Source organism: Sorex araneus, chromosome X (genome assembly GCF_027595985.1).
Source record: "Sorex araneus isolate mSorAra2 chromosome X, mSorAra2.pri, whole genome shotgun sequence".
In the NCBI taxonomy this organism is placed as follows: domain Eukaryota; kingdom Metazoa; phylum Chordata; class Mammalia; order Eulipotyphla; family Soricidae; genus Sorex; species Sorex araneus.
The window spans coordinates 138766870-138791710 of NC_073313.1; the positions used below are offsets into that span (position 1 = coordinate 138766870).

Genomic DNA, 24841 nt, shown 5'->3' on the forward strand with positions numbered 1-24841 from the left:
AGGGCTCCTGACTGCTGGTCATGGTTATGTGTATTTAATCAATCAATCTATCTATCTATCTATCTATCTATCTATCTATCTATCTATCTATCTATCTATCTATTTTTTCTTTTTGGGTCACACCCGGCAATGCACAGGGGTCACTCCTGGCTCTTCACTCAGGAATTACTCCTGGCAGTGTTCAGGGGACCATATGGGATGCTGGGAATCGAACCCGGGTCGGCCGCGTGCAAGACAAACGCCCTACCTGCTGTGCTATTGCTCCAGCCCCGGTTATGTGTATTTTAAAGCAGTAAAAAAATTTCCAAAAGAAATCCAATGACCAGAGTAGAAACCAAAAAATGGTATCCACAGTGCGCCAAATATATAAGGAATTTCTGCAAGAAAGATAGATGACTCTACTCTCAAATGAAAGAAATCACAGGAAATTGCTCCCCTAACAATAAAACCAAGGTTGGGTTAGTCCCCTGGGCAAAGCAGTTTGGGTCTTTTACAATATACAAGTGGAAGTAAAAATGCACCTAGGAAAGAATAAAATAAAGCAGCTTAGAGCCTTTCAGATGTAGAAGGAAACAGATAAGACATAGAACAGGAAATTGTCACTTTAATCCTTTAAGGGTGGCTGTTAAGTGAAATACCCCAGCCTCTGCTCTTTTATGTGCATATTGAAATTTGATGTGCTCACTAACTGTCCTTAAATTCTCTGTCAACTTAAACAATGGCTCACCTGCTGTGAGCCAGGAAGGGGGATGTGGGGATACTGTATTTACTCAACACAATATCCTCCTCCTTCGAGTGGAAACACTGAGAAAACATGGTGCTCAAATGATAATTTAGCAGGAAGTGCACTTGCCTTGCACATCACTGACATAAGTTCAATCCCTATTACTACATACAGTTCCCTATGCACCATCAGGAGTTATCCTTGAGCACAGAAGCAATTGAACATAGCCAGGTGTGCCCAGTCCACCCATTCAAAAAAATCGAAACAGAGAAAACAGAGTAAGATAAAACAAACATAGCTTCAAAGATATGTTAAGTTACATTAAGTGTATCATCATACATATGCTGGGAGTACCAGAGAGACAAGGCCTAAAATTAAAAATATTCAATAACATAATGGATTAAACATTTAAAAATTAATAAAACAGTGGAATATATAGAAAATGACAGATAAAAAAGAACTGTCGGGGCTGGAGCGATAGCACAACAGGTAGGGCATTTGCCTTGCACGCGGTCGACCCGGGTTCTAATCCCAGCATCCCATATGGTTCCCTGAGCACCGCCAGGGGTAATTCCTGAGTGAAGAGCCAGGAGTAACCCCTGTGCATCGCCGGGTGTGACCCAAAACCAAAACAAAACAAAAAAAGAACTGTCAGTAAATAATTTTACATACTTCATAATTAGCTTTAATAATTGAAGGTAAATATTTTAAGGCATGTAATGAGTTTGGAAGTTGACTCTGCACCAAGAAAAAACTCAGAACAAACTGAAAATCATGAACTCCACTTTGAGTCATCAGAGAAGTGAAATACAGCAGTACAAGTCTATACTAAAATAATAGTGCCCCCTAAACTGAAAATATAGACAATAACATAGGAGGATACATAGCTGTATAGCTTACCAGTGTAGAAAATGTGGAGAAGAAAAAAATGTGTGGAAGCCATGCCTAAGGTAGCAGAACCTAAAGGGTTGTTAAGTCAGTGAGAACGAATTAAAAAGTTCCAAGGAGTGCTCAAAAACAGATGACTGGTTAAAGAAACTTTGATACATCATCTACACAATGGAATACTACGCAGCTGTTAGAAAAGATGAAGTCATGAAATTTGCATATAAGTGGATCAACATGTAAAGAATCATGTTAAGTGAAATGAGTCAGAAAGAGAGAGACAGACATAGAAAGATTGCACTCATGTGTGGAATATAAAATAACAGAATGGGAGACTAACACCCAAGAGGAGTAGAGATAAGAACCAGGAGGTCTGCCCCACAGCTTGGAAAATGATCTCACATACTGGGGAAAAGGCAGCTCAGATAGAGAAGGGAACACCAAATAGAGGATGTTGGGAGGACCCATTCGGGTTGAAAGATGCGTGCCGAAAGTAGATTATAGACCGAACATTATGGCCACTCAATACCTCTATTGCAAACTGCAACACCCAAAAGGAGAGAGAACAAAAGGGAATGCCCTGCCACAGAGGCAGGGTGGGGTGGGGGTGGTGGGAGGGATACTGGGATCATTGGTGGAGGAGAATGGGTGCTGGTGGAGGGATGTAAACGATCATTGTATGACTGAAATGCAAATAAGAAAGTTCATAAGTTTGTAAGTGTACCTCACGGAGATTGACTAATAAAAAATTAAAAAAAAATAAAAAGTTCCAAGGAAGCTAAATCTTGGGGGAATGACTCCCACACTTAAGAGCTTTACTACTAGAACTCTATCAGGCTTTTACAGTGATAAGAGAAAAATTTGTTTATCCTGTCATTGAGGAAAGGGGAACAATCACATTGAGACAAGCCTAGAACATTCTATTACCAGGAAGGTTGTCTGCTCTGAAGAGAAATTATTGTACCAAAGCCAAATCTATCAGAGTTTAAACTAGAGCCTATCCAGTCTTGGGAAGGAAAACATACAATTCCAGCACACTGTAGCTTTCCTGTTCTGGTAAAGAGGAAAAACATATCAAAACTGAAAAGCCCGTGTGAAAGACAGCCCAGGAGTACTAGCTTACTAAAACTATCATACATAGAACTATAGATCACTTCTAGTCCCATAACATCTTACCACAACATCAAAGAGTTTCTATTTTATAATATGGGATACAGTTGAAAGAACTGTGCAATGCAGATGATACCTAAAGTCTCTAGGAAAATACAAAGAAAACACATCAGAAAAATGCAAGGTCATGGGAGGAAAGTTTAGCTTCCAATACTTCCAGCTATAAAAAAGAGTAAATGTAGTCAAATCCCTAGCCAGAAAAAAAGCCCAGTAAAATCCCACTGTTTTACTGATTTCTCTGGGTTAACAGTATTGCAAAATTTCAGGGGCTTAGCTTTCTACCTGTACCTGTATATTAAATTCATTATGTTCACTATCAAAGTTTCAGTGCCATTCCATCACCAAAAACATCACTCTATCTATTCTTTCCACTTTCCCCCTTTCCTTCAGGTAACTACCATTATTTTCACTGAGTCTAGGTATTAGTATTGTTGCTTTCTGACAGTTTGTTATATTTAAATTCTATATATGAATAAAACCATCCATTGTCTTTCACGTTCTTATTAATTCAGTTAGCATAACTACTTTAAGATCTATCAATTTTGTCCTAAAAGGCACACTATAACATTTTTTTTTTGCCTTTGGGTCATACCCATCGATACTCAGGGGTTGCTCCTGGCTCTGCACTCAGGAACTATCCCTGATGGTGCTCGGGGGACCATATGGGATGCTGGGAATTGAACTCAGGTCAGCTGCGGTGCAAGACAAATGTCCTACCCACTGTGCTATTGCTCCAGTCCTGCACACTAAATTCTTATTATTTTTTTAAATTTAATTTTATTTTTAAAGGCTGTTCACAGGGCTGGAGCGATAACACTGTGGGTAGGGCATTTGCCTTGCAAGCAGCCAACCCATGTTCGATTCCCAGCATCCCATATGGTCCCCCAAGCACCACCAAGAGTAATTCCTGAGTGCAGAGCCAGGAGTAACCCCTGAGCATCGCCAGGTGTGACCTCCCCCCAAAAAATGCTGTTCACAATAATCTGTCACATTTGATATCCCAACACCAATCCCACTACCATTACATTTACCCACCACCATATTTCAAATGTTTCTACCCTGACCCCCCAACCCTGTTCCCAAAGCAGGACCTAAATAATTTATTTTGTTTTACTTGTTATGAATAATCTACTAAAATGATCCAAAAAAAGTTTCCTTAGAGGAAAGTGTGTGAAGACTGTTGTTTCTCACCCTGGAAGTTTGTATAAGAGATTACCAACATAAAAAATGTTGTGTGGCTGCAAACGCAGCTGCATGCTCCAGGAATTCTAAAATTTTAAATATGGTTATACAGCTGAGGTTAATTTAATTTTTTTTAACTGCATGGTGACTTTGGGGTGCAGAGGCATCTCTGTGGTGTATCCTTCCATGTTGCTCTCTTCAGTATTTGTGCGTCTCTGGATCAAGGCCTTTAATGAGCTTAGATGGTGCCAGAGGCAGTTCCTGGGTATGACTTCCAGGCTACTGAGAGCACAGGGAGATGGGAGAGGTGGCCCATTCCCGACTCCCTGTGAGCCTGGAAATTTCATAAAAATCTTATTTTGAAGGATTACTTACTTCAATTCCATTTCACCTAGCACATTATCAATAACAAACTTTAGGTCATACTAGAAGACAAAAAAACAGTCTTAAGAGAGATGAAGCATCAGTACTGGATTCAGAAATGATGAATATGTAGAAACTATCAAACTTGGGATATAAATCAACTGAGATTAAAATGCTACGGGCAACAAGAAAGATAGCTGTCAGCAGTGTGACAGCAGCTAAGAAAAAAATCAAAAGGAAATTATAAAAAGCCTAAATAGCATAACAGAAATAAACAATACCTCTGAAAGCTTCACTATCAGACTAGACCCGAGCTGAGAATACCATCAGTGAAGACTGAAGATATATCAATAGAAATTTCCAAAATCAAAATATAAACAGAATCTCTAGGAATTATGGGATATAACAAGAAAGCAATAAAATCAATGAAATTGTAAGAAGTCAAAGAACAAGGAGCAAGGGAAATATTTAAAACAATGGTGATAATTTCTCAAAAATAATGGAAGGCATCAGATTATAAATTGAGGAGGCCAACAGATGCAAAGCAGGATAAAACTCCTAAGTCTATACCTAGTACTCTCACACTACAACTAAGAGAAATTAAAGGGACATTTTGAAAGAAGTCTGAGAGAAAAACACTTTACAGATAAAGAAAAAAACAAGGTAAGTTGCATTAGACTTAGTATATGCATTACATTAAGTAGTCCAAGAAGAGTTAAATAAAACACTGAAATAGAAAGGTAGAAGAGAGCCAGTGAACTGTGATGAAGGGTTATTAGGTTTTGGCAATGGACGTAGCATGCATTTGAAAAAGTGTGGTCCTATACTCCTAAGCATGTATAGTGTTGTAAACAAATGCTAATGGAACAAAATTAAAGTGTTAAAATGAATTATTACCAAACTGTCACCCAGCAAAACTGCACTTCAAAGCTGGTGAAACACCAATGTTCTCAGACCAAAAAAATGGAGGGAGTTTTTACTAGTAGATCTGTCTTTCAAGAAATATTCAAAGCAACTCTTCAGAAGCTGAGGAAATAGCTCAAACAGCTGAAACTCTAGCCCTGCCTTCAAGAGCTCCACTTTTGATCCATGGTACCACAAGGTATCTAAGCAGTACCAGACGTGAGGCCCCAAGGCACCTTGTTGGGGGTATTACACTCAAAACAAAAGTTCTTGAGAAAGAAGAAAAATAATACTCTGAGAGTCAAGAGCTTTATGTGTAAGTCAGAACATTGTTGGAAGTGAAGGTAAAATGAAGCTTTTGGAAAGTCACTCAAAAGATGAAAAAATAAGGTTATTACTAAAAGAAGGGAGGATAAAAAGGTGGATATTAATAATACTCAATAAAACCAAAGAAAAATATCAGAAGACAAAAATAGGCATATTAAACAAGAGCATTTTCTATTTATTTATTTCCCCCCCTCATTTTCGGATCAGATTGCTGGATTTTTTTTTGGCTGTGGAGTTATATGCTTTCTTTATATATTCTATTTTGGACATTAACCCATCAGATATCATGTGTAAATATCTCCTCCCAATTGCTAGGCTGTCTTTTGCGGTAGTTTCTTTTGCTGTATAAATGCTTTCTTTCCCCCCTTCCTTTTGTTGTTGCAATGAGCAGGTGTCACACACTTGGTTATGGTGCTTCTCCCACTCTAGCTACAGTGTTTGTTGGGATTGCATACTTCGATTGTGGTGTTTACACACTTAAGTTTGGAACTAGCCAGGGGTTAAACATTTTGCTGTGGTGCTGGGGATCACACAGCAGTGCCTGTGAACACACTCAGCAAGTGGGACAGGGATAGAGATCCAATTTGTGGCCTCATGCCTGTTAGCTACACCCATGTGCCCTATGTTTAAATTTCATGTAACCCCATTTGCTTATTCTTGCTTTTGTTTCCCTTGCCATTGTATTTGAGTCTTTGATTTCATCTCTGATGCGGAGGTTTTGTGCTCTCACCATCTATTTTCTTCCGTATATGTTATGGTTTCAGGTATGATAAAAAAGTCATCAGTCCATTTTGAGTCATTTTTTGTGCATGGTATTAAACAATGATCAAGTTTAAACTCTTTTGCTTTTGACAGTTCCGTTTTCCTGACACCACTTTCTGAACAAAGCTTTTTGCTTCATTTTGAGTACTGGCTTGTGTATCAGAGAGTAGATGTCCCAGACATGTATGGATTTATTTCTGGATTCTTCATTCTATTCCATTGATCTGTGTGACTGCTTTATTTACTAAAGCCAACGAACTAAAAAGAAACAACAAAATTCTTAGACTTAGTGAAAACTACCATAGTAAACAGAGGAAAGCTGGAAAAGGCAGGGTGGGAGGAATGAGCAGAGGGGTAATTTTATTGGTGGAATGGCACTGAAAAACTGTTGGTGGGAGTGGGGCAATTAGATGCATATAAAGGGTGAAGAAAAATATTAAGTATTTTAAAAGTATTTTTAAATATTCCAAATAAATATAAATATAAATCAAGAAGATTTCAAAGTATTACATTAAAGGATAATTAAAAGAATGGCAATCTAAAACTAGAATATAAAGAGTAAAAGATAGGAAAAGCATAAATATAAATATAATTACATAAATAACATAATTTCAATAGTTTAATATAATAATAAAAAGACAAAGATAGAATAGACAAAAAGACTGAACTGTGTGTCTACAAGAAAACCACTTTGTTTCAGCTTCTTTTTTTTAAGGTAATTCTGCTTTTCATGACCATAAGTAGGAGAGGCAGAGCCATGGTGGCAAGAAAGTAGTCTGATAAACTTCACTGAGAAATAAAATGATCAAAATAGTAACAAGCCATCAGTTTTGTTTCTGTTCAATTGAGAGGCTCAGCAGAGAAAGAAAATACAAAACTCTGGCACAGGATGTCCCAAAGAAGTGCACAGCAATTCAGTGAGTTACTAATTATATGGTCACTGGGCTGGGAGAGCAACAAAGAAGCTGAAAAGAGGCAGTAACCTCACAAACAGGGGCTGGTGGCAGAATCCCCTAGCTTAGATTAAGGAAAGTACTGATGTTCTCTGGACCCTGGAAACCCAAAACTCTGAAGTCAGAGACTGAAGCAAAAGAGCAAGGTGAGGTACAAGGAAATACAGAACTAGAACTTCATCTATAATCCCTAGAGTAGAGAAGTTGTAATGGTGAAGAATGGTCCATCAAGTTCAGAGACTGTAAGAAGAGGCTGTACCAAACCAACCAGCTCTACTACCTCTCAGACAAAATTTTAAATGTATCTGTAACACTGTAGCACTGTGATCCCGTTGTTCATCGATTTGCTCAAGTGGGCAACAGTAATGTCTCCATTGTGAAACTTGTTGTTACTGTTTTGGGCATATTGAATATGCCACGAGGAGCTTGCCAGGCTCTGCTGTGTGGGCAGGATACTCTCGATAGCTTGCCAGGCTCTCTAAGAGGGATGAAGGAATTGAACCTGGGTCGGCTGCGTGCAAGGCAAACGCCCTACCCGCTGTGCTATCGCTCCAGTCCTATTTTTAAACACAAGTTTCAAATAGCTTCTGGGGATAATTAAAGACATACTCAAGATCCAAATCTTAGGGGGCAGGGGGGGCATTTGTACTGGAGAGCATATTCCAGATGTGAAGAGTAATAAATCTCTTAAACACCCAAAGCGTTCTCCTGAGTTAGTTTCAAAGTAAAGGAGACATGCCTTACTGAAAAATCTTGATTTGGGAATGCTAAAAGCTACCTTCAGAAAAACAAGCCTGGGGGCCGGGACGATAATATTGTGAGTAGGGCATTGGCCTTGCACGAGGTCCACCCGGGTTCCATCCCCGGTATCCTCTCTGGTCCCCGGGGCAATGCCAGGAGTGATCCCAGAGCACAGAGCCAGGAGTCTCGTCAGATGTTTACCCTTTCATACTGGCAGAGCACAGAGCCAGGCTGGGGCACAGGGAGGAGAGTTTACGAACAGCACATGGCTGGGGAAAGTGCTATGGACTGGGGCTCTGTGGGCGGGAGGCTCCTGTTTGCTGCTGGCACCCACAGAGTTGTCTGGACATCATCAAGAGCAAATCCCAAGAACAGAGCCAGAACTGCCGCTGGGCACTGCCAGGTGTGGCACAAGAAACAAAAGGAAGAGGGGAGAGCTGTAGTCAAACCTCATGTCTGTCTGGTTACTGTTGTCAGTGAGTTCAAAATGGTCTAGATCTGGGCTAAGCAGGTGCCTTGTGGGAAACCTGGCTGCAGACCCCAGTGCTGCAAGAGAAAGGTCGGGGCCGGAGAGATAGTCCAGTGGGCAGGGCATTCGCCTTGCACACGGCTGACCCTGGTTTGATCCCTGGCATCCCATATGGTCCCCTTAGCACCACCAGGGGAGATTCCTGGGCATAGAGCCAGGAGTAACCCCTGAGCATCGCCAGGGGTGGACCCAAACAAACAAAAAATAAAATGCAATGAAATAAACAAACAGGTCGGCCATCAGAGAGATGTTACAAGGATTAAGGTACATGCCTTGCACATGGCTGACCCGGGTTAGATCCCTGAGGTGCCCAGCACTGCCACTTGTGGGTTCCCTGGCACCAGAGTCTGGGCAGCACCCCACCCTCAAGCCCTTTCCCAGAGCCGCTGGTGGGGGGTGGGTGGGCTGGGGGCAAGAATCACAGGACACCTGCAGACTGCCTGAGCACTGCTAGGGAGAAGCCCCTTCAAAAGTCAGAATGGGAGCCAGAGAGATAGCACATCAGGGAGGGCGCTTGCATTGCACACAGCCAACCCTGATTTGAGCCCCGGCACCCTGCATGGTGTTGTGATCCCTGGGTACAGTGAGGAATAACCCCTGAGCATCTCAGGGTGTGGCCAAAAAATAATTGTTTTAATATTAAACTCAAATAATAATAGTTACTTATGATATCCTGGGGGGTGCGGGGTGGGGGTGGGGGGAAGTAACATGATTTCAGAAAGTTTCCTTTAAAGAATAAAGAAAATGAAACAACTAGAGGAATATATTGAAAGCCTTGGGAAGAAAACAGTTAACTATCCTGTGAATTCTAACTAGTATAATAGTTTATATATGAATCTAATATACTCTAAATATTATGGCACCTCTGTTATCCCCAAAGGAACTCAGTCTTCTGCTTAAGAAAGCGGCAATATGTTAGCTGGTGGATGGAGTCAATTCATGCAATCAAAGAAATGACTGTATAAGCAGTCAATAAAGTGCAAGAATGTATGAGAGGAGAAATAAGAAAACTAGATCAGAAATGAGAAAATTGAAGAGCACGGTTGGTGAAATAAAAACTCAATTGGGGTCCGGAGCGATAGCACAGCGGGTAGGGCGTTTGCCTTACACACAGCCGACCCGGGTTCGATCCCCGGCATCCCATATGGTCTCCCAAGCACTGCCAGGAGTAATTCCTGAGTGCAAAGCCAGGAGTAACCCCTGAGCATCGCTGGGTGTGACCCAAAAAAGCAAAAAAAAAAAAAAATAAAAACTCAGTGGAAGGTCTCAGCAGTAGCAACAGCAGTTGAGGAACAAATCAGTGACCTCGATGATATAACATAGGGCGTCTCCATATAACAAAAGAAGATAAAAAAAAAGTCTGAAAAAAACTGAACATAGCAGAGAATTATGGGATGAGTTCAAGAAGGGCAATGTAAGAATCAGTGGAGTACCTGAGGGGAAAAAATGCAAAGTTGAGAAGAATTACTAGTCAAAGAAATTATATCTAAGAATTTCCCTGAGCACTCAGATTCAAGAACTCTGAAGGGTTGCAGTTAATATAAAAAATAGTAACACTCCAAGACACATGCTCATTAAAATAGAATACTGAATACAGCAAGATGAAAGAACTTACATACAAAGGAACTCCCAAAGGATTAACAGCTACTCTATCAAATGAAACTCTATACTATAGCTAGAAGAGAATGGTGGGCTAAGATATTCATGTAGGTTATTATTCAGATCTGAAGGAAAAATACAATTTTTTTTGCACAAGTGATGGCTTTGGAAGTTCATAGTCTTTTTTTTTTCTTTTTGGGTCACACCCGGCGGTGCACAGGGGTCACTCCTGGTTCTACACTCAGGAATTACTCCTGGCGGTGCTCAGGGGACCATATGGGATGCTGGGATTCGAACCTGGGTCGGCCTCGTGCAAGGCAAACGCCCTACCCGCTGTGCTATCGCTCCAGCCCCCAAGTTCATAGTCTTGAATCCAGTTTTTCAAGAAGTATTAAAGGAGTTTTTTAAAGACAAGACAAACTTAACATTCAGAATTTCTGAAAAATGATGGCAATAAATTCCATCATTTCAATTATACCACTTAATGCATAGAGTAGAAGGATGGATGAGAAAACTGAACTCAACTTTCTGCTGTCTACAAGAGACATATAAGAGTTATAGAAATAGCAGGTTCATAGTTAAAGGCTAGAAAATAATCAAACAGGCAAACAATTGTCTACAAAAAGGTGAGGTGGCTATATTTATATAAGACAACACAGACTTCAAATTAAAAGAGATTATAAGGCCCAGTAATGGTCATTCCTTAACGATTAAGGGTTCTACATATCAAAAAACTTACATTTCTAAATATATAGGAATCTGATGACAGACCAGCAAGATACTTAAAACAACTGCTAACAGACTGAAGAAAGATATTGAAAGCAGCACCATAGTAGCAGAAGACTTTTTAAATGGGGCCTGGAAGTGCAATATTTTTTTACATGAAAAGTTTTTAATATTACGGTAACATTATTGACAGTTACTCATAATTGAGTTTCAGGTATACAATATTCCAACACTAATCCTACTACCAGTGTAGACTTCCCCTCACCAGTGTCTACAGGATCTCTACTACCTCAAGCCTGCCTCCTTGACAGGTACATTTTTTTTTGGTTTTTGGGTCACACCCGGCGATGCACAGGGGTTACTCCTGGCTCTTCACTCAGGAATTACTCCTGGCGGTGCTCGGGGGACCATATGGGATGCTGGGATTCGAACCCGGGCGGCCGCGTGCAAGGCAAATGCCCAACCCGCTGTGCTATCGCTCCAGCCCCGACAGGTACTTTTTTAAGTTTGGATGTTTTCGTGTAAATCTCATACATACAATATGATTGGTTCTACAGTTTATATAAATACATATACCACACATCTATACCACTGATATGGCTGAGGCTCCTGATCCCAGCCCTGTTACCTCCTGTCCATCCTTTCTTACTGCTAAATAGATCAACTAAGCAAAAATTCAATAAGGAAACAGTAGCCCTAAAAGAAGAAATAAACACATATCAATACAAGAAAAAATAAAAATAATTTCATCCTGCCAATCGATACAGAAAATCACCTGACAAATTTCAATACCCATTCATGATAAAACTCTCAGCAAAATGGGAATAGAAGGAACTTTCTTCAATATAGTGAAAGCCATTTACCACATACCCACAGCTAGCATCTTACTCAATGATAAAAACTAAAAGCCTTCCCTTGAGTATCAGGTACAAGACAAAATTGCCCACTCCTACCTCTATACTGAATACAGTACTGGAAGTCCTGGCTATACCAATTAGGAAAGAATGAGATATTAAGGGTATCCAGATCAGAAAAGATGAAAGCAAGCTATAAGTATTTACAGTTGACATGATACTATACTTAGAAAACAGTTAAAGTCTCTGCAAAATATGCCTAGAAACAATAATCCTATACAACAAAGTGGCAGGCTACAAAACCAACACATAGAAACCCATGGCATTTCTATATGCAAACAGTAAAGTATAAGAAAGAGAAATAAAAAATCCTGTTCACAACTGTCCCCCCAAACAGCAAGTATATGGGAATAGCTTGACAAAAGAGATGAAAAATTCACACAGAGGAAACTGTCACTACTAAAAGAAACAGGAGACACACAAAAATGAAAACACATCCCCTCTTCATGGATTGGAGGGATTAATAGGGTCAAATCGACCATCCTGCCAAAGTACTATACAGATTAAACACAGTCGCTATGAAAATATCCATGACATTTTTTTTTTTGCTTTTTGGGTCACACCTGGCGATGCACAGGGGTTATTCCTGGCTCTGCTCTCAGGAATTACTCCTGGCGGTGCTCAGGGGACCATATGGATGCTGGGAATCGACCCTGGGTCAGCCACGTGCAAGGCAAACACCCTACCCGCTCTCTTATCGCTCCAGCCCCATATCCATGACACTTAAGTTTTTTTTTAATTTTGTAAGGTGGTTCACAATAACTGATTATAGTTAATATTTAAACACCAATCCCACCACCATTACACCTTCCCACCACCAAATTTGGGATGTTTCCATCCCAATCCCCAAGCCCTGTCCCAAAGGACAACCGAAATAATATATTTTCTATTGTCTGTAATGGAAAACTGCTGAAAACGCTACAAAAAAGTATCCATAGAGGAGAAAATGTGAAGATTGCTCTATTTCAGCAGGGGCCATTAAGACATTCTTTAGAATATCACTATCATGTCCATATCCAATCCATATCCAATACGCACGGGTAGCTTGCCAGGCTCTGCCACGTGGGCTCGATACTCTCGGTAGCTTGCCGGGCTCTCTGAGAGGGGCGGAGGAATTGAACTCGGGTCGGCCGTGTGAAAGGCATAAGCCCAACCACAGTAACAATAAGTCTCTCAATGAGAGACGTTACTGGTGCCCGCTCGAACAAATCGATGAGCAACGGGATGACGGTGACAGTGACAGTGACATCACTATCATGTTGTTAAAGGTTGAGTGATGTGAGCTTTCATACATATATCTAAAACTATGTATATATATGCATAGATAGATAGATATTTCCCGCTATGATCTGTTGCCCATTATTTGAAGCCCATCAATTGTAGTGTGGTACTTATGGAGAATGGGTAAGGAGTGTCTTATGATGCGTCTGCGGCTGAGCGGTGCAGGAATACGTGAGACTCAGCCCGAGCGTGTGGAGAGCGGCCTTGAGCATGGTGGCGGCTGGGTTCTGGAGGTTTTCAGCTGCCGGGGCTGGGTCCCTTGGGGCGGGGAGGGCTCTCACCCCCCCTGGGGTGCCCCGAGTGAAACTGCCTGGTGTGGAGTCTATGGCAGTCCATGACATTAAGAGAGAATGAACAAAATCTCTGTTATAATTTATATGGGGTAATGAAACCTCAGGCTGGAGTGATAGCACAGTGAGTAGGGCATTTTCCTTGCACCTGGCCGACCCGGGTCCGATTCCTCCGTCCCTCTCGGAGAGCCTGGCAAACTACCCATAGAGTATTCGATATGCCAAAAACAGTAACAAGTCTCACAATGGAGACGTTACTGGTGCCTGCTCGAGCAAATCGATGAACAAAAGGATGACAGTGCTACAATGCTAATGAAACCTCCTAAATAGCCAAAAAATTCTAGGAAAGAAGAGAAGGGGAGGCTTTTCTTTCCTCAGCTTTAAATTATAATACAAAGCTCAAGTAATCAAGACAATGTGGCACTGGAAATAGACAGACTTTCAGACCAAAGAAATAGAATTGAGAGCCCAGAGATCCTCGGGAATTTGGTCAGTTCATCGGCAAAATAGCTAGGAGTGTGAAATGAAGTAAGGAAAACCTCCTTCCTTGGTGTTGGAAAATGATGTTGGGAAAACTGTCTAGTAATCATAAGAAAAATGAATTAAGATGCTCATCTCTCACACCTTACACAAATATCAATTCAAAATGAGATCAAAGACCTTGATATCAGATCTGAATCCATATGTTATATCAAAGAAAACACAGGCATAATCCTTCATAAATTATATCAAGGAAAACATAGGCAGAACCCTTCATGACATCTACAGGCATCACTCATCTTCAATGATGATGTCACCGCCCAAGCAAACAGAAGCAAAGATAAACAAATGGGACTATATCAAATTATGAAAAGAAACTTCTGCACTGTAAAAGAAATGATGACTGGGACAAAAACACACACCACAAACTGAGAGGAAATATTTGCATATTACTCATCTGACAAAGTGTTAATATCCAAGAAATATAAAGCATTTGTAAAACTTAACAACAACAACAACAACAACAACAACAAAACACATAACCCCATAAAAATGGGGAGACCAGACATGTGGCCATTAGGTATCCAAGAACGTGTTTTTCACTGATAATCAAGGCAATTAAAACCAAAACAATAATGAAGTAGCACCTTACACAATCATATTGGAATACATAAAAACCCAAACCAAAACAAAGAACTAAAACAATTAGTGTTGGTGTGGATGTGGGTAAAAAGGATTCTTCATCCACTGTAAGTGAGAATGTAGACTGGTTCAATTTCTTTGGAAAACAATATGAACACTTTTGAAAAAAAAACCCCACATTTTGGATAATAATATAAATTTGGAAAAACCTAGGCTTAGCAATAAATTTCTAGACACAACACTGAAAAAGAACAATAAGTAAGAGAAAAATTGATAAGCTAGACTTTTCGTTCAAATAAAATTTTCTATTGTGAAAAAGATAGCATTAAGAAAATGAAGTGAGGGCTTGGAGATATAGTACAGCAGGCAGGACACTTGTCTTGCATGTGACCACAACCCAGGTTTGATCCCCAGTACAGAATATGGTTCCCCAAGTTCACCTGAGCATAGAATCAGGAGTAGTCCTGAGCACAGCCAGGTGTGGCCAAATAACCACCCTCCCTCACCCCAACTGAAACAAAGGAAAGAGAAAATATAGTCTAGAAGGAATATTTTAAAAACATTTTATAAAGGACCACTATATAAAATATATAAATAATAGTAAAAGTTCTACAACAATTGAACAAAAACACAATTAAAAATGGACATAGTTCTGAATAAAATAGTTTTAAAGAAGTTAATACTACCTGTATTAAATTATACAAGTAAGTATAAAGAAAAGTGTTCAGTATTATATGACTTTAGGGAACTGCATATCAAAAAATAGCAAGATATCACAATATACATCTTCGAATGGCAAAAAAATCAAATTACTGACACAAAATGCTGTAAGGATATGGAGTAAGAAGAATTTTACTCACTGCTGGTGGAAATGTGAAATAGTACATATAGTCACTATGTGAAATAATTTGACAGTTTCTTCAAAACCAAACTTAACTTTACCATATGATCTAGCAACAACAATTTTTGGTATTTATGCAAGTGACTTGAAAATTATGCCAACACGGGAGCCAGAGCAATAGTCAAGCAGGTATTTGACTATTTTGCATGCAGCTGACTTGGCAGCTGACTTGGGTTGGATCCCTGGCACTGCATATAGTCCCTGGCCTGCATATAGTCCCTTGAGTACTACCAGGCGTGATGTCTGAGAGCAAAGACAGAAGAAAGCCCTGAGCACTGCTGGGGATGGTCCCCCAAACAAAAAAATATGGAGTCTTACTTATAAGTATTAATGAAGCCTTATTCATTACTGCCAAACCACGAAAAGAGCTAAAATATCCTTAAGTAGCAGAATAGGTAAATAAGCTATAGTATATATATTTAAAATAAAGAAAGGATATTCAAAGAGAGGGTTATCAAATTTTAAATGCACATGGAAGTGAAAGAAGTCAATCTGAAAAAAATTTATATCCTTTACGTTCTCACATTCTGGCAAAGGAAAAAATTAGTACTTGAGGGGCTGGAGTGATAGCACAGCAGGTAGGGCGTTTGCCTTGCATGTGGCCGACCCGAGTTCGAATCCCAGCATCCCATATGGTCCCCTGAGCACGGCCAGGGGTAATTCCTGAGTGCAGAGCCAGGAGTAATCCCTGTGCATCACCAGGTGTGACCCAAAAAGCAAAAAAAAAAAAAAAAAAAAAAAAAAAACCAAAAAAATTAGTACTTGAAAATTCAGGGGTTGCTTAAGATTTGAGGGGGTGGAAAAGGAAGGTATGAATAGATATAGTGGGTATTTTGAAAAGTAAAACTATTATATTATATATGTTATAATGATGGATATGTCATTTACATTTGGCAAAAGCCATTAAAAGTGCAAGACAAATGGGTCCAGAGCAATAGTACAGCAGGTAGAGAGCTTGCATGCGGCCGACCCAGGTTTGATCCCCAGCATTGCACACAGTCCCCCAGCAACACTAGGAGTAATTCCTGAGTACAGAGCCAGGAGTAACCCCTGAACATGTCTGGGTGTGGCCCAAAACCAAACCAAACTGTAACATAAAGAGTGAACTCTGATGTAAACCATAAACTTTAATTTATAATAATGGGCTAACAGGGGATCATATGTTGTTAAAACTCTACTGAATAGAAGAAAATTATACTAACAGAAAACTGGGTACTAAGTGGGAGAGATATACAGGAATGCTGTGTGTTTTCTTATTTTTTTCTGTAAACCTAAAATTGGCCCCAAATGGCCCATTTATTGAAATACTATATTTGTAAAGATGCAATGAATATAATTTTAGATAAAAATGGCAACACTTACTGCTGGCAGACATACTTTACAAGAAGTATCACGGAAAGTTCTTTAGGTTTAAACCAAATGATAGAAGACATTAATTTGAGTGCATGCAAAAGAAAAGGAAAATTCTAAAAAGCTCAATTAATTCTAGAAGGATAAACTCAAAGAGGTCCATACTGAGAAACTGTAATCAAACATCTGAAAGAGAAAAACAAAGGGAAAAGGCTTGAAAAAATAGGAAATGGCAATTATAAAAATAGGAGCCAGGGAAAGAGTTAGGAGGGTTGAAGTGCACACTCTGCATGCTAGAGCATCCCTAGACCAACACCAAGAGAGACCTACCCAAGCACTAAGCTGGGAATCACTCTGAGAACCTTTGAAATGATCCCCAAACCAATATATACATATATACACACACATACATAATATACAGCTAACTAAAGGAAGAAGCAGACAGTTCTAAAATAATAGAGATCAATAAAGAATTAAAAATATAGAGATTGAACACTACTAACTAGTAAAAGGCAATCTGAAGAGAAAACAGAGTATGAAAACTATAAACTAGAACATCTAATAGAAAATACATAAAACACTCTGTTGCACAACAACATAATTAAAATTCTTATCAAATGTACACAAAGCATTCTCCAGGATAAAACACATAAGCATAGAACATAATCTTTATAAATTATAAAAGATAACAAAAGAAAAGTGTCTTCTCTACATCAATAAAACTAGAGCTAACAACAGAAGGAAAAGGCATCATATTCACATTGCAAGAATAGCTCCTACAGAAGAGAATAGTTCCCACTGAACATCCCTCTCAATTTAACAATTTAGCAAAAAAGGGGGCAAAGGCTAGAGGCAATTTCAAACTCTAGAATAGTGGCATAATTATGGTCTGAAAATTGACTATAATTTCACAGTCATTTTAGCAGTAAATTTAATAACAGGTCAAAAGATCCCTCTTTTCATCTATCAAGGGATAAAGAATCCTATGGAGACAAGGGCACCCTCACCTCAATTTCTTTGCTTTATACCTAATTTTCTAGGGGAAAAAACATCGAGGATATAGACTCCCTGATTAAAAAAAAACCTAAAAACCAAAAGTATTATTTTTTCTGATTGTACCATTTACTGTGTGAATCTGGGAAAGTCACTTCACCTCTCTGGATCTGTTTTCACACCTGCAAAAATAAGGGATTTGGACTATATGAATGCTAATCATCTTTCCAATACTACTGTATTGTTTTAAAATCTATACAACTTAATTTACAGATTAGGAAGCAGTAGTAAGACACAAAAATTCTTAATTGTTGTACTCTATTTTTGTTCTTACATGTGAACAGAAAAAGCAGAAAAATACTCTAGATCTCTTCATCATCACAACCACCATTAAAGTAAGTAATATTATCCTAATTTCATAGATGATGTAATGGAGGCACTAGAAGACAATGACTTGTACCATGTTGCCCCCATGTACTTAGTGTCTCACCATCTAGTGTACTGACAACACAACATACAGAAGCAAGGGTCATGCTTTGCCCATGCTGTTCTTTCATCTGAACCAACAGCTTCCCATTGCACACATATATGTAATTACTTGTGAAAATCTAACCCGTTGTTCAAAGTGCATTGCACTTTGATGATAAGTTAATTTTTTTCATGATGAAATCTTAAGGAAAAGCTTAACAGAATTTGGGAGAAATTCATATATCCCAAATTGGAAGAGATCTCTGTATTGTTCTAGAATTTGTTTCTTGTCCTTTTCATGATACTTTTTATATTCAAACATTGATATATTTATGTGTCTTTAAGTGCTTTTCCACTAACGGATGAAATTCTAAGCATTTCCCATTATACTTAACAGATATTTAATATATATTAAATTTGGTGATAAATAAACCAAAATAATCAGGGGTCATAACTATAAAGTGTAGAAAGGAACATCATGTCCATGCTGGGTCTTTCTATGGTGAACTAGAGACATTTCTCAATTAAAGGGAGAAGCCACTACTCAATTAGGACAAACAGTTAACATGTAGGCAGGTGGGCCCAGTATTTCCAGAATTTTTTCCAAAGAGACTCTAGATTTAGAATGGTAGCAGACTATTCTGCCATAAAATATGCCTCTTTGGCATAAAGATTATTTTTGGCTGGTTACTTTTCAGAAACAACAAAGGAAAACCTCTAAAACACGAATAGAAGTTACCCATTTATAAGAGACATTTACAGTGGCGAAAGAAATTTTCACTTGTAAAGGTGTTTCCCTTCCTATACCAGGAAAAAAGGGAATGACCAAATCTCTATATCTGATATTAATGAAGAAAGGAACACTTAAGGCTGCTTACCAACCGTACTCTTGTATACAGTACTTTTCCTGGTAGCTTTGCATTACTATCCTTTCCTTCCTAAAACAACTTTTTGTCAAAGATGTTATTTTAAGAGGTGACTTGAATCATCTGTGGAGTTAGTCAAATTTCCAGTATTTCCCATGTAATCAGGAGACGCATATCTTATTAAACCTTTGTTTGTGGGGGCTGGAAAGATAGTACTGTGGATAAGTGCTTGCCTTGCACAGAACCAACCCGGGTTTGATCCCTGGCATCCTATATGGTCCCACAAGCACAGCCACAAGTGATTCCTGAGTACAGAGTCAGGAGTAACCCATGAGCATTGCTGGGTTTGGGCCCCAAACAAATAAACCTGTTTGGTTTTTCCTGTTTATTTGCCCAAAACAAAACAAAACAAATAAACTTGTTTTTTCCTGTTTGTTTATTCTTTATTACTGGGTGTCTCAACAGAGATCCCAAGAGATTAAAAGGAAAATATTTAGGATAAATAATTTACATACAATTTATAATTTATACATTATAGTTATAAAAATCTGCTAAGTAACTGAATCTGTAATTGAGTGATGGAAAGTCATAATCACAATTCACAGTTTCTAAAAGTAAAGGAGACAGAAGTAATTTATTTGCAATTTCTAAAATATCTGACAGGAAAATAAATTCACCTGCCATTTTTAAAATTTAAAGGAAGCTGTCTGAATATATTGTTCATGCTTTGACAAACAATAAATTAAGCTCTATTTAAATTAAATCTTTGACCTACAGATAGCTCCTGAAGAACTTAACCTTCACCTTACAAGTTTTCCATTTAAAAAGTCATATAACAGCAGTACTGTACTGTCATTTTTGAAGTAGACATTAAGGGCAAGAGAAAATTCAAATAGAAAAAAATGAGTACTTTTTGGGAATGTCTTTGGCCTTTATGAAACAACTACATCATTAATTATACCTCCACAAGGTGTTGTGATTTTAAACATGGTTAAGTATAAGAATTATTTACAAGCTTAAATGAAGTCATCAATGTGTTTTAGAAAAATAACTATATAAAATGAAATAATTTACCTCTTTGGCTTCAATGGAAAAATTTAAACATATCTTCCTTCACACTTGGGAAAACACTAAAAAGACTGAAATACAACTTTTATGGAAATGAAATTGCTTTAAATCCAAAATTAGTAATGTCATATTGGAGCATTGCTTTAACAGGTTCAAAACTAAACAGTTTTCTCCTTACCCCTCCAACTCAGCCCCAAGCCTCATATACCTGGCACTTGGAAATACTTTAAAAAGACTAAGTGGCCCAGTTACATTTACTTAAGTATTCCAGTTACACTGACTTCTTTGAAATTATGGAAAAACAAAGGGATAAGCACTGACAAATGCCTTAATCTCTGGTCCAGATTTTCTTTACCTAGAACAGGGATAGCAATTTTATGTCAAAGCACTCCAACTATACTAATGTTCAAGAAATGAAAGAATTAAAAAAAATGTTCAAGAAATGTTAGCTCTTATAATTGTTACACAACAAAATAGTTACTCACTCTTTTGTTGAGACAAATAACAGGCCACAGGCTGCAACCAAGTGTGCAGCAGCAGCACAGACAACCACACAGCAGCCATTTCACATTGACGGGTAGAGCATTTTTCAAACATGCATTTACACGACCAATGCTGGTCTTAAATTCTTCTGGGGCCACCTGTAAGAAGGGCACAATTTTTAATATTTTCTGGGCAGTTTTGTACTATCTCCAAACATTAGAAAATTATGTCTTATCAAATACTTCAGGGAATTACAAATGCCCAAAAGCATTTCTTCCCTAGTTTCTCCAACACATGTATATGTATTACATATTCCTGGATGACATCAGAAAAGCATATGAATATAATTTCATGTTTTTTTAATAGAAGACAGAACTCTATTTAATTTTATTTGCTTTTTTGGTCACACCCAGTGATGCACAGGGGTTACTCCTGGATCTGCACTCTGGAATTACTCCTGGCAGTGCTCGGGGGACCATATGGGATGCTGGGAATCAAACCTGGGTCAGCCGTGTGCAAGGCAAATGCCCTATTGGATGTGCTATTGCTCCAGCCTCTAATTTCATGTTTACAGAACTTATTATGATGTTTGCAAATGATATTCTGAAAGTATCAAGGATGAAATAATAACAACAAAATTTGTGGTAAGATACCAGCTTTCTTATTTATTTTTTCTCTTTGTGTCACACCTGGCAATGCACAGGGTTTACTCCTGGCTCTGCACTCAGGAATTACCCCTGGCAGTGCTCGGGGGGCCATATGGGATGCTGGGAATCGAAGCTGGGTCGGCCGTGCAAGGCAAACGCCGTACCCACTGTGTTATCGCTCCAGCCCCTACCAGTTTTCTTATTGCCAAACAGTTTTATTTATAGTTGAAAGTGACTGACTAAAAGCTGAGTAAGTTTACAAGCATAACAATAAAACCTAAATACTACATTTATAAATATTGTAACTACTATAAAAATATATTTGCCAATATTCCTAGATTATTTTTAAAAAGTAAAGTCTCAGGCTGGAGAGCTAGCTAGTAAAGCAGTTAAGGCACTTGCTGTGCATGCAGCCAAACAGGGTTTAATCCACAGCATCACCATCTAGCCACTCAGTACTGCCAGGAGAGATTCCTGGGCACAGAATCAGGAGTAACCCCTGAACACAGTCAGGTGTACCAGCCCCACCTCGCAAAACAAACAAAATGAAAACTCTCAAGACTTTTTTCTTTGGCAAAGGAAAAAATTTGGAACAAAGCAACTTTAAATTTTGCTATTCAAAATAAAATAAAATTTGTTATTGTTAGTAGGGAAAGATCTATGAACTAGAGACAGTGAGGTACAATTACATTAAAATATCAATAGCATAGAATAAATTCATGACTACTATAAAATTTGAAACTTGAAAGGTACTTAACTAAAGAAATAGAATATTTTAAACAATTGTTCATTAAATTGTGCCTCTTTGTAATCAAAGTCGGTTCAAATTTAAAAGAACAACTGTCAGTCATAGTAAAACTTTTGTCTGAAGATTATACTGATAAGGAAAAGAGACTCCTGCCCACGTTGCAAACTAGATAACTTCAAACAGGTTAACTAACGCTGTCAAGGAGCAGCTGGACCTCAGAGGCATGGCACAAACATGGAATGCATTTGGGATGCAGTGAAATGGTCACAGAATCACTTTGTAACTTTGTTACTCTGGCAATGTGCTCCATATATGCTTATGGCCTTGAGGTGATCCAAACACTGCTTTGCAAAATAGCATGCTTGGGATTTTCTGCTTCTGTACTCTCCTGTCAGCTGCCTGCAAATGCTCTCTCCCCCATCAGATAATCTATAAAATGGAGCTCTCGCCTTTGTTCAGGGCCCAACATTTGGAGAAGTTCTGCTGGGTCCACGCGTTTCCCTACTTCTCAGAGCATGGTGGTTGTTTTTCTTCAGCTGGCTCTTGGTTAGATTTCCGGAGCAATACAATCAATTAAAGAATACACTAAGATACTTTATTTTTAGTGAAATCACAGTTCAGGGTCACAAAAATGAATTGCCTTTCATTTAGAAAGCTGTCAGACTGTAAAATATATGGGAAAAAAATCTTCCAGCATCTGACTATGCAAACAAAATTTGAAATTGATAAGAAAACCAGCAGCTGTAAAGTAAAACCCTTATCAACATGCTTATCACTGTCATCCCGTTGCTCATCAATTTGCTAGAGCGGGCACCAGTAACGTCTCTCAATGTGAGACTTATTGTTACTGTTTTTGGCATATCCAATACGCCACGGGTAGCTTGCCAGGCTCTGCCGTGCGGGCGCGATACCCTCAGTAGCTTGCCAGGCTCTCCTAGAGGGGCGGAGGAATCGAACTCGGGTCGACTGCATGAAAGACAAATTCCCTACCACTGTTCTATCGCTCCAGCCATCAACATGTTTAGTATCAGAAATATAAAGCTTTACAACTCTTCCAAATGATACAAGAGGAATCAATTTGTTATATTTTTGCCCTTTAAAACACAGCTTATAATCAATATGGCTAAATTGTATAGTAATAGCAGATGTTAAGCAACATCATGTTTAAAACATTAATTATGTTGACGATTTGAGAATTGATTATCACACCCCAAAAAGCTAATTGCATAATCCATAAATTTGATTTTCTTACCAATATATTTGTTAATCTACAACCACTTTGAAAAAGTGAAAAACTGTAAGGCTCAAATTATGTTTTCATGAAGGCAGTAAATTTATTTACTCTCCATTTATATTGTCAGCAATATGACATGAAGATAATCATGGAATAAAAAGAATTCAAATTACATTATAAAATTTCTGGGTTAAAATGAAAATAGAATCAGAAAAGCAAACTTTGTGATCGAAAATATAAAACACTATAGAGTGAAGCTAGCACATTAGAAAATGAATCACGTTATAAATTCTAGCTGCTGATTAACTATGAAAAACGATATGCAAATTCATTTAATTTGTAAAGATTTTAGTTTCCAGTCTATAAAATGAGAACAATCTTGCTTGGAATAAGTGGCAAAGCTTCGGAATATTAATATTAATTATAACCTGATTAGTCCCTTCCCTTTCAGGCGACAAGTTATGCAAGTCTTTTCTTTCTCCATATCTAGTCAGAGGTATAACTCAGTGGCTTCATTTTTCAAAGAATTCCTGTCAGGAGATTATTTCTAAAATATTTCCAAGGTCATATCTCTGACTAGGTTTGGAGAAAGAAAAGTCTTGCATGAAGTCTCACCTAAAAGGAAAGGGTTTGATCAAGTAATTATTAATACTCAGCAGTTTTGCAGCTTTGCTTGCCAGATATTCTAAACAAAGGAAAACTTCACTACGGGATTTTTTTTTGGCTTTTTTGGTCACACCTGGCAATGCTCAGGGGTTACTCCTGGCTCTGCACTCAGGATTTACTCCTGGTGGTATGCAGGGGATGGAACTGGGGTCGGCCACACACAAGGCAAATGCCCTACCCACTGTACTATAGCTCCTACCCCAACTTTACTAAAGTTTAAATGCAAATTCAGTGCTGTGCATCCTCAATTCATTGGATAAAATATATAGACATACATATATCTGTATATTCTTTTATAAAACAAAGTACTATACGTTGCTCTCTTAAGATTTATCTCTCAAGGGCCGGAGCGATAGCACAGCGGGTAGGGCATTTGCCTTGCACGCGGCCGACCCGGCTTTGATCCCTGGCATCCCATATGGTCCCCCAAGCACTGCCAGGAGTAATTCCTGAGTGCAAAGCCAGGAGTGACCCCTGAGCATAGCTGGGTGTGACCCAAAAAGCAAAAAAAAAAAAACAAGATTTATCTCTCAAACAATGATATTCAATTAATTTTTCCTAGTGTAACCCAACAGGTAAACAGAAGTTAAAATTAGAAAAAATATATTTATATATTTACCTCTAATTTATTACATTACTAAACATTAAAACATTTTTGGTTTTGGATCACACATGGGGGTGCTCAGGGATTACTCCTAGCTCTGCACTCAGTAATCACAACTGGCAGGCTCAGGGGACCATATGGGATGTCAGGAATTGAACAGGGCTGGCTGTGTGCAAGGTATGAGCCCTACCCTCTGTGCTATGCTCCAGTCTCAACACTAAACTATTTTTAAAACAGACTTTTTTTTGGAGGGTGGGGCCACACTCAGCAGTGCTCAGGGTTTACTCCTGGCTCTATGATCAGAGATGACTCCTGGTGGGTTCAGGTGACCAAACGAGATAC

The 24841-nt window shown here is 38.7% G+C and overlaps 1 protein-coding gene across 1 annotated transcript in view; it reads right to left on the minus strand.

The window, feature by feature from the left end:
- The window catches only part of CHIC1 (cysteine rich hydrophobic domain 1), a 66943-nt gene that overhangs the window by 25913 nt on the left and 16189 nt on the right, over positions 1–24841 (minus strand). The window contains exon 3 of the mRNA XM_004620908.2: positions 20603–20758. Within this exon, the coding sequence (XP_004620965.1) occupies positions 20603–20758 (156 nt within the window). The remainder of the gene's footprint in view (positions 1–20602; positions 20759–24841) is intronic.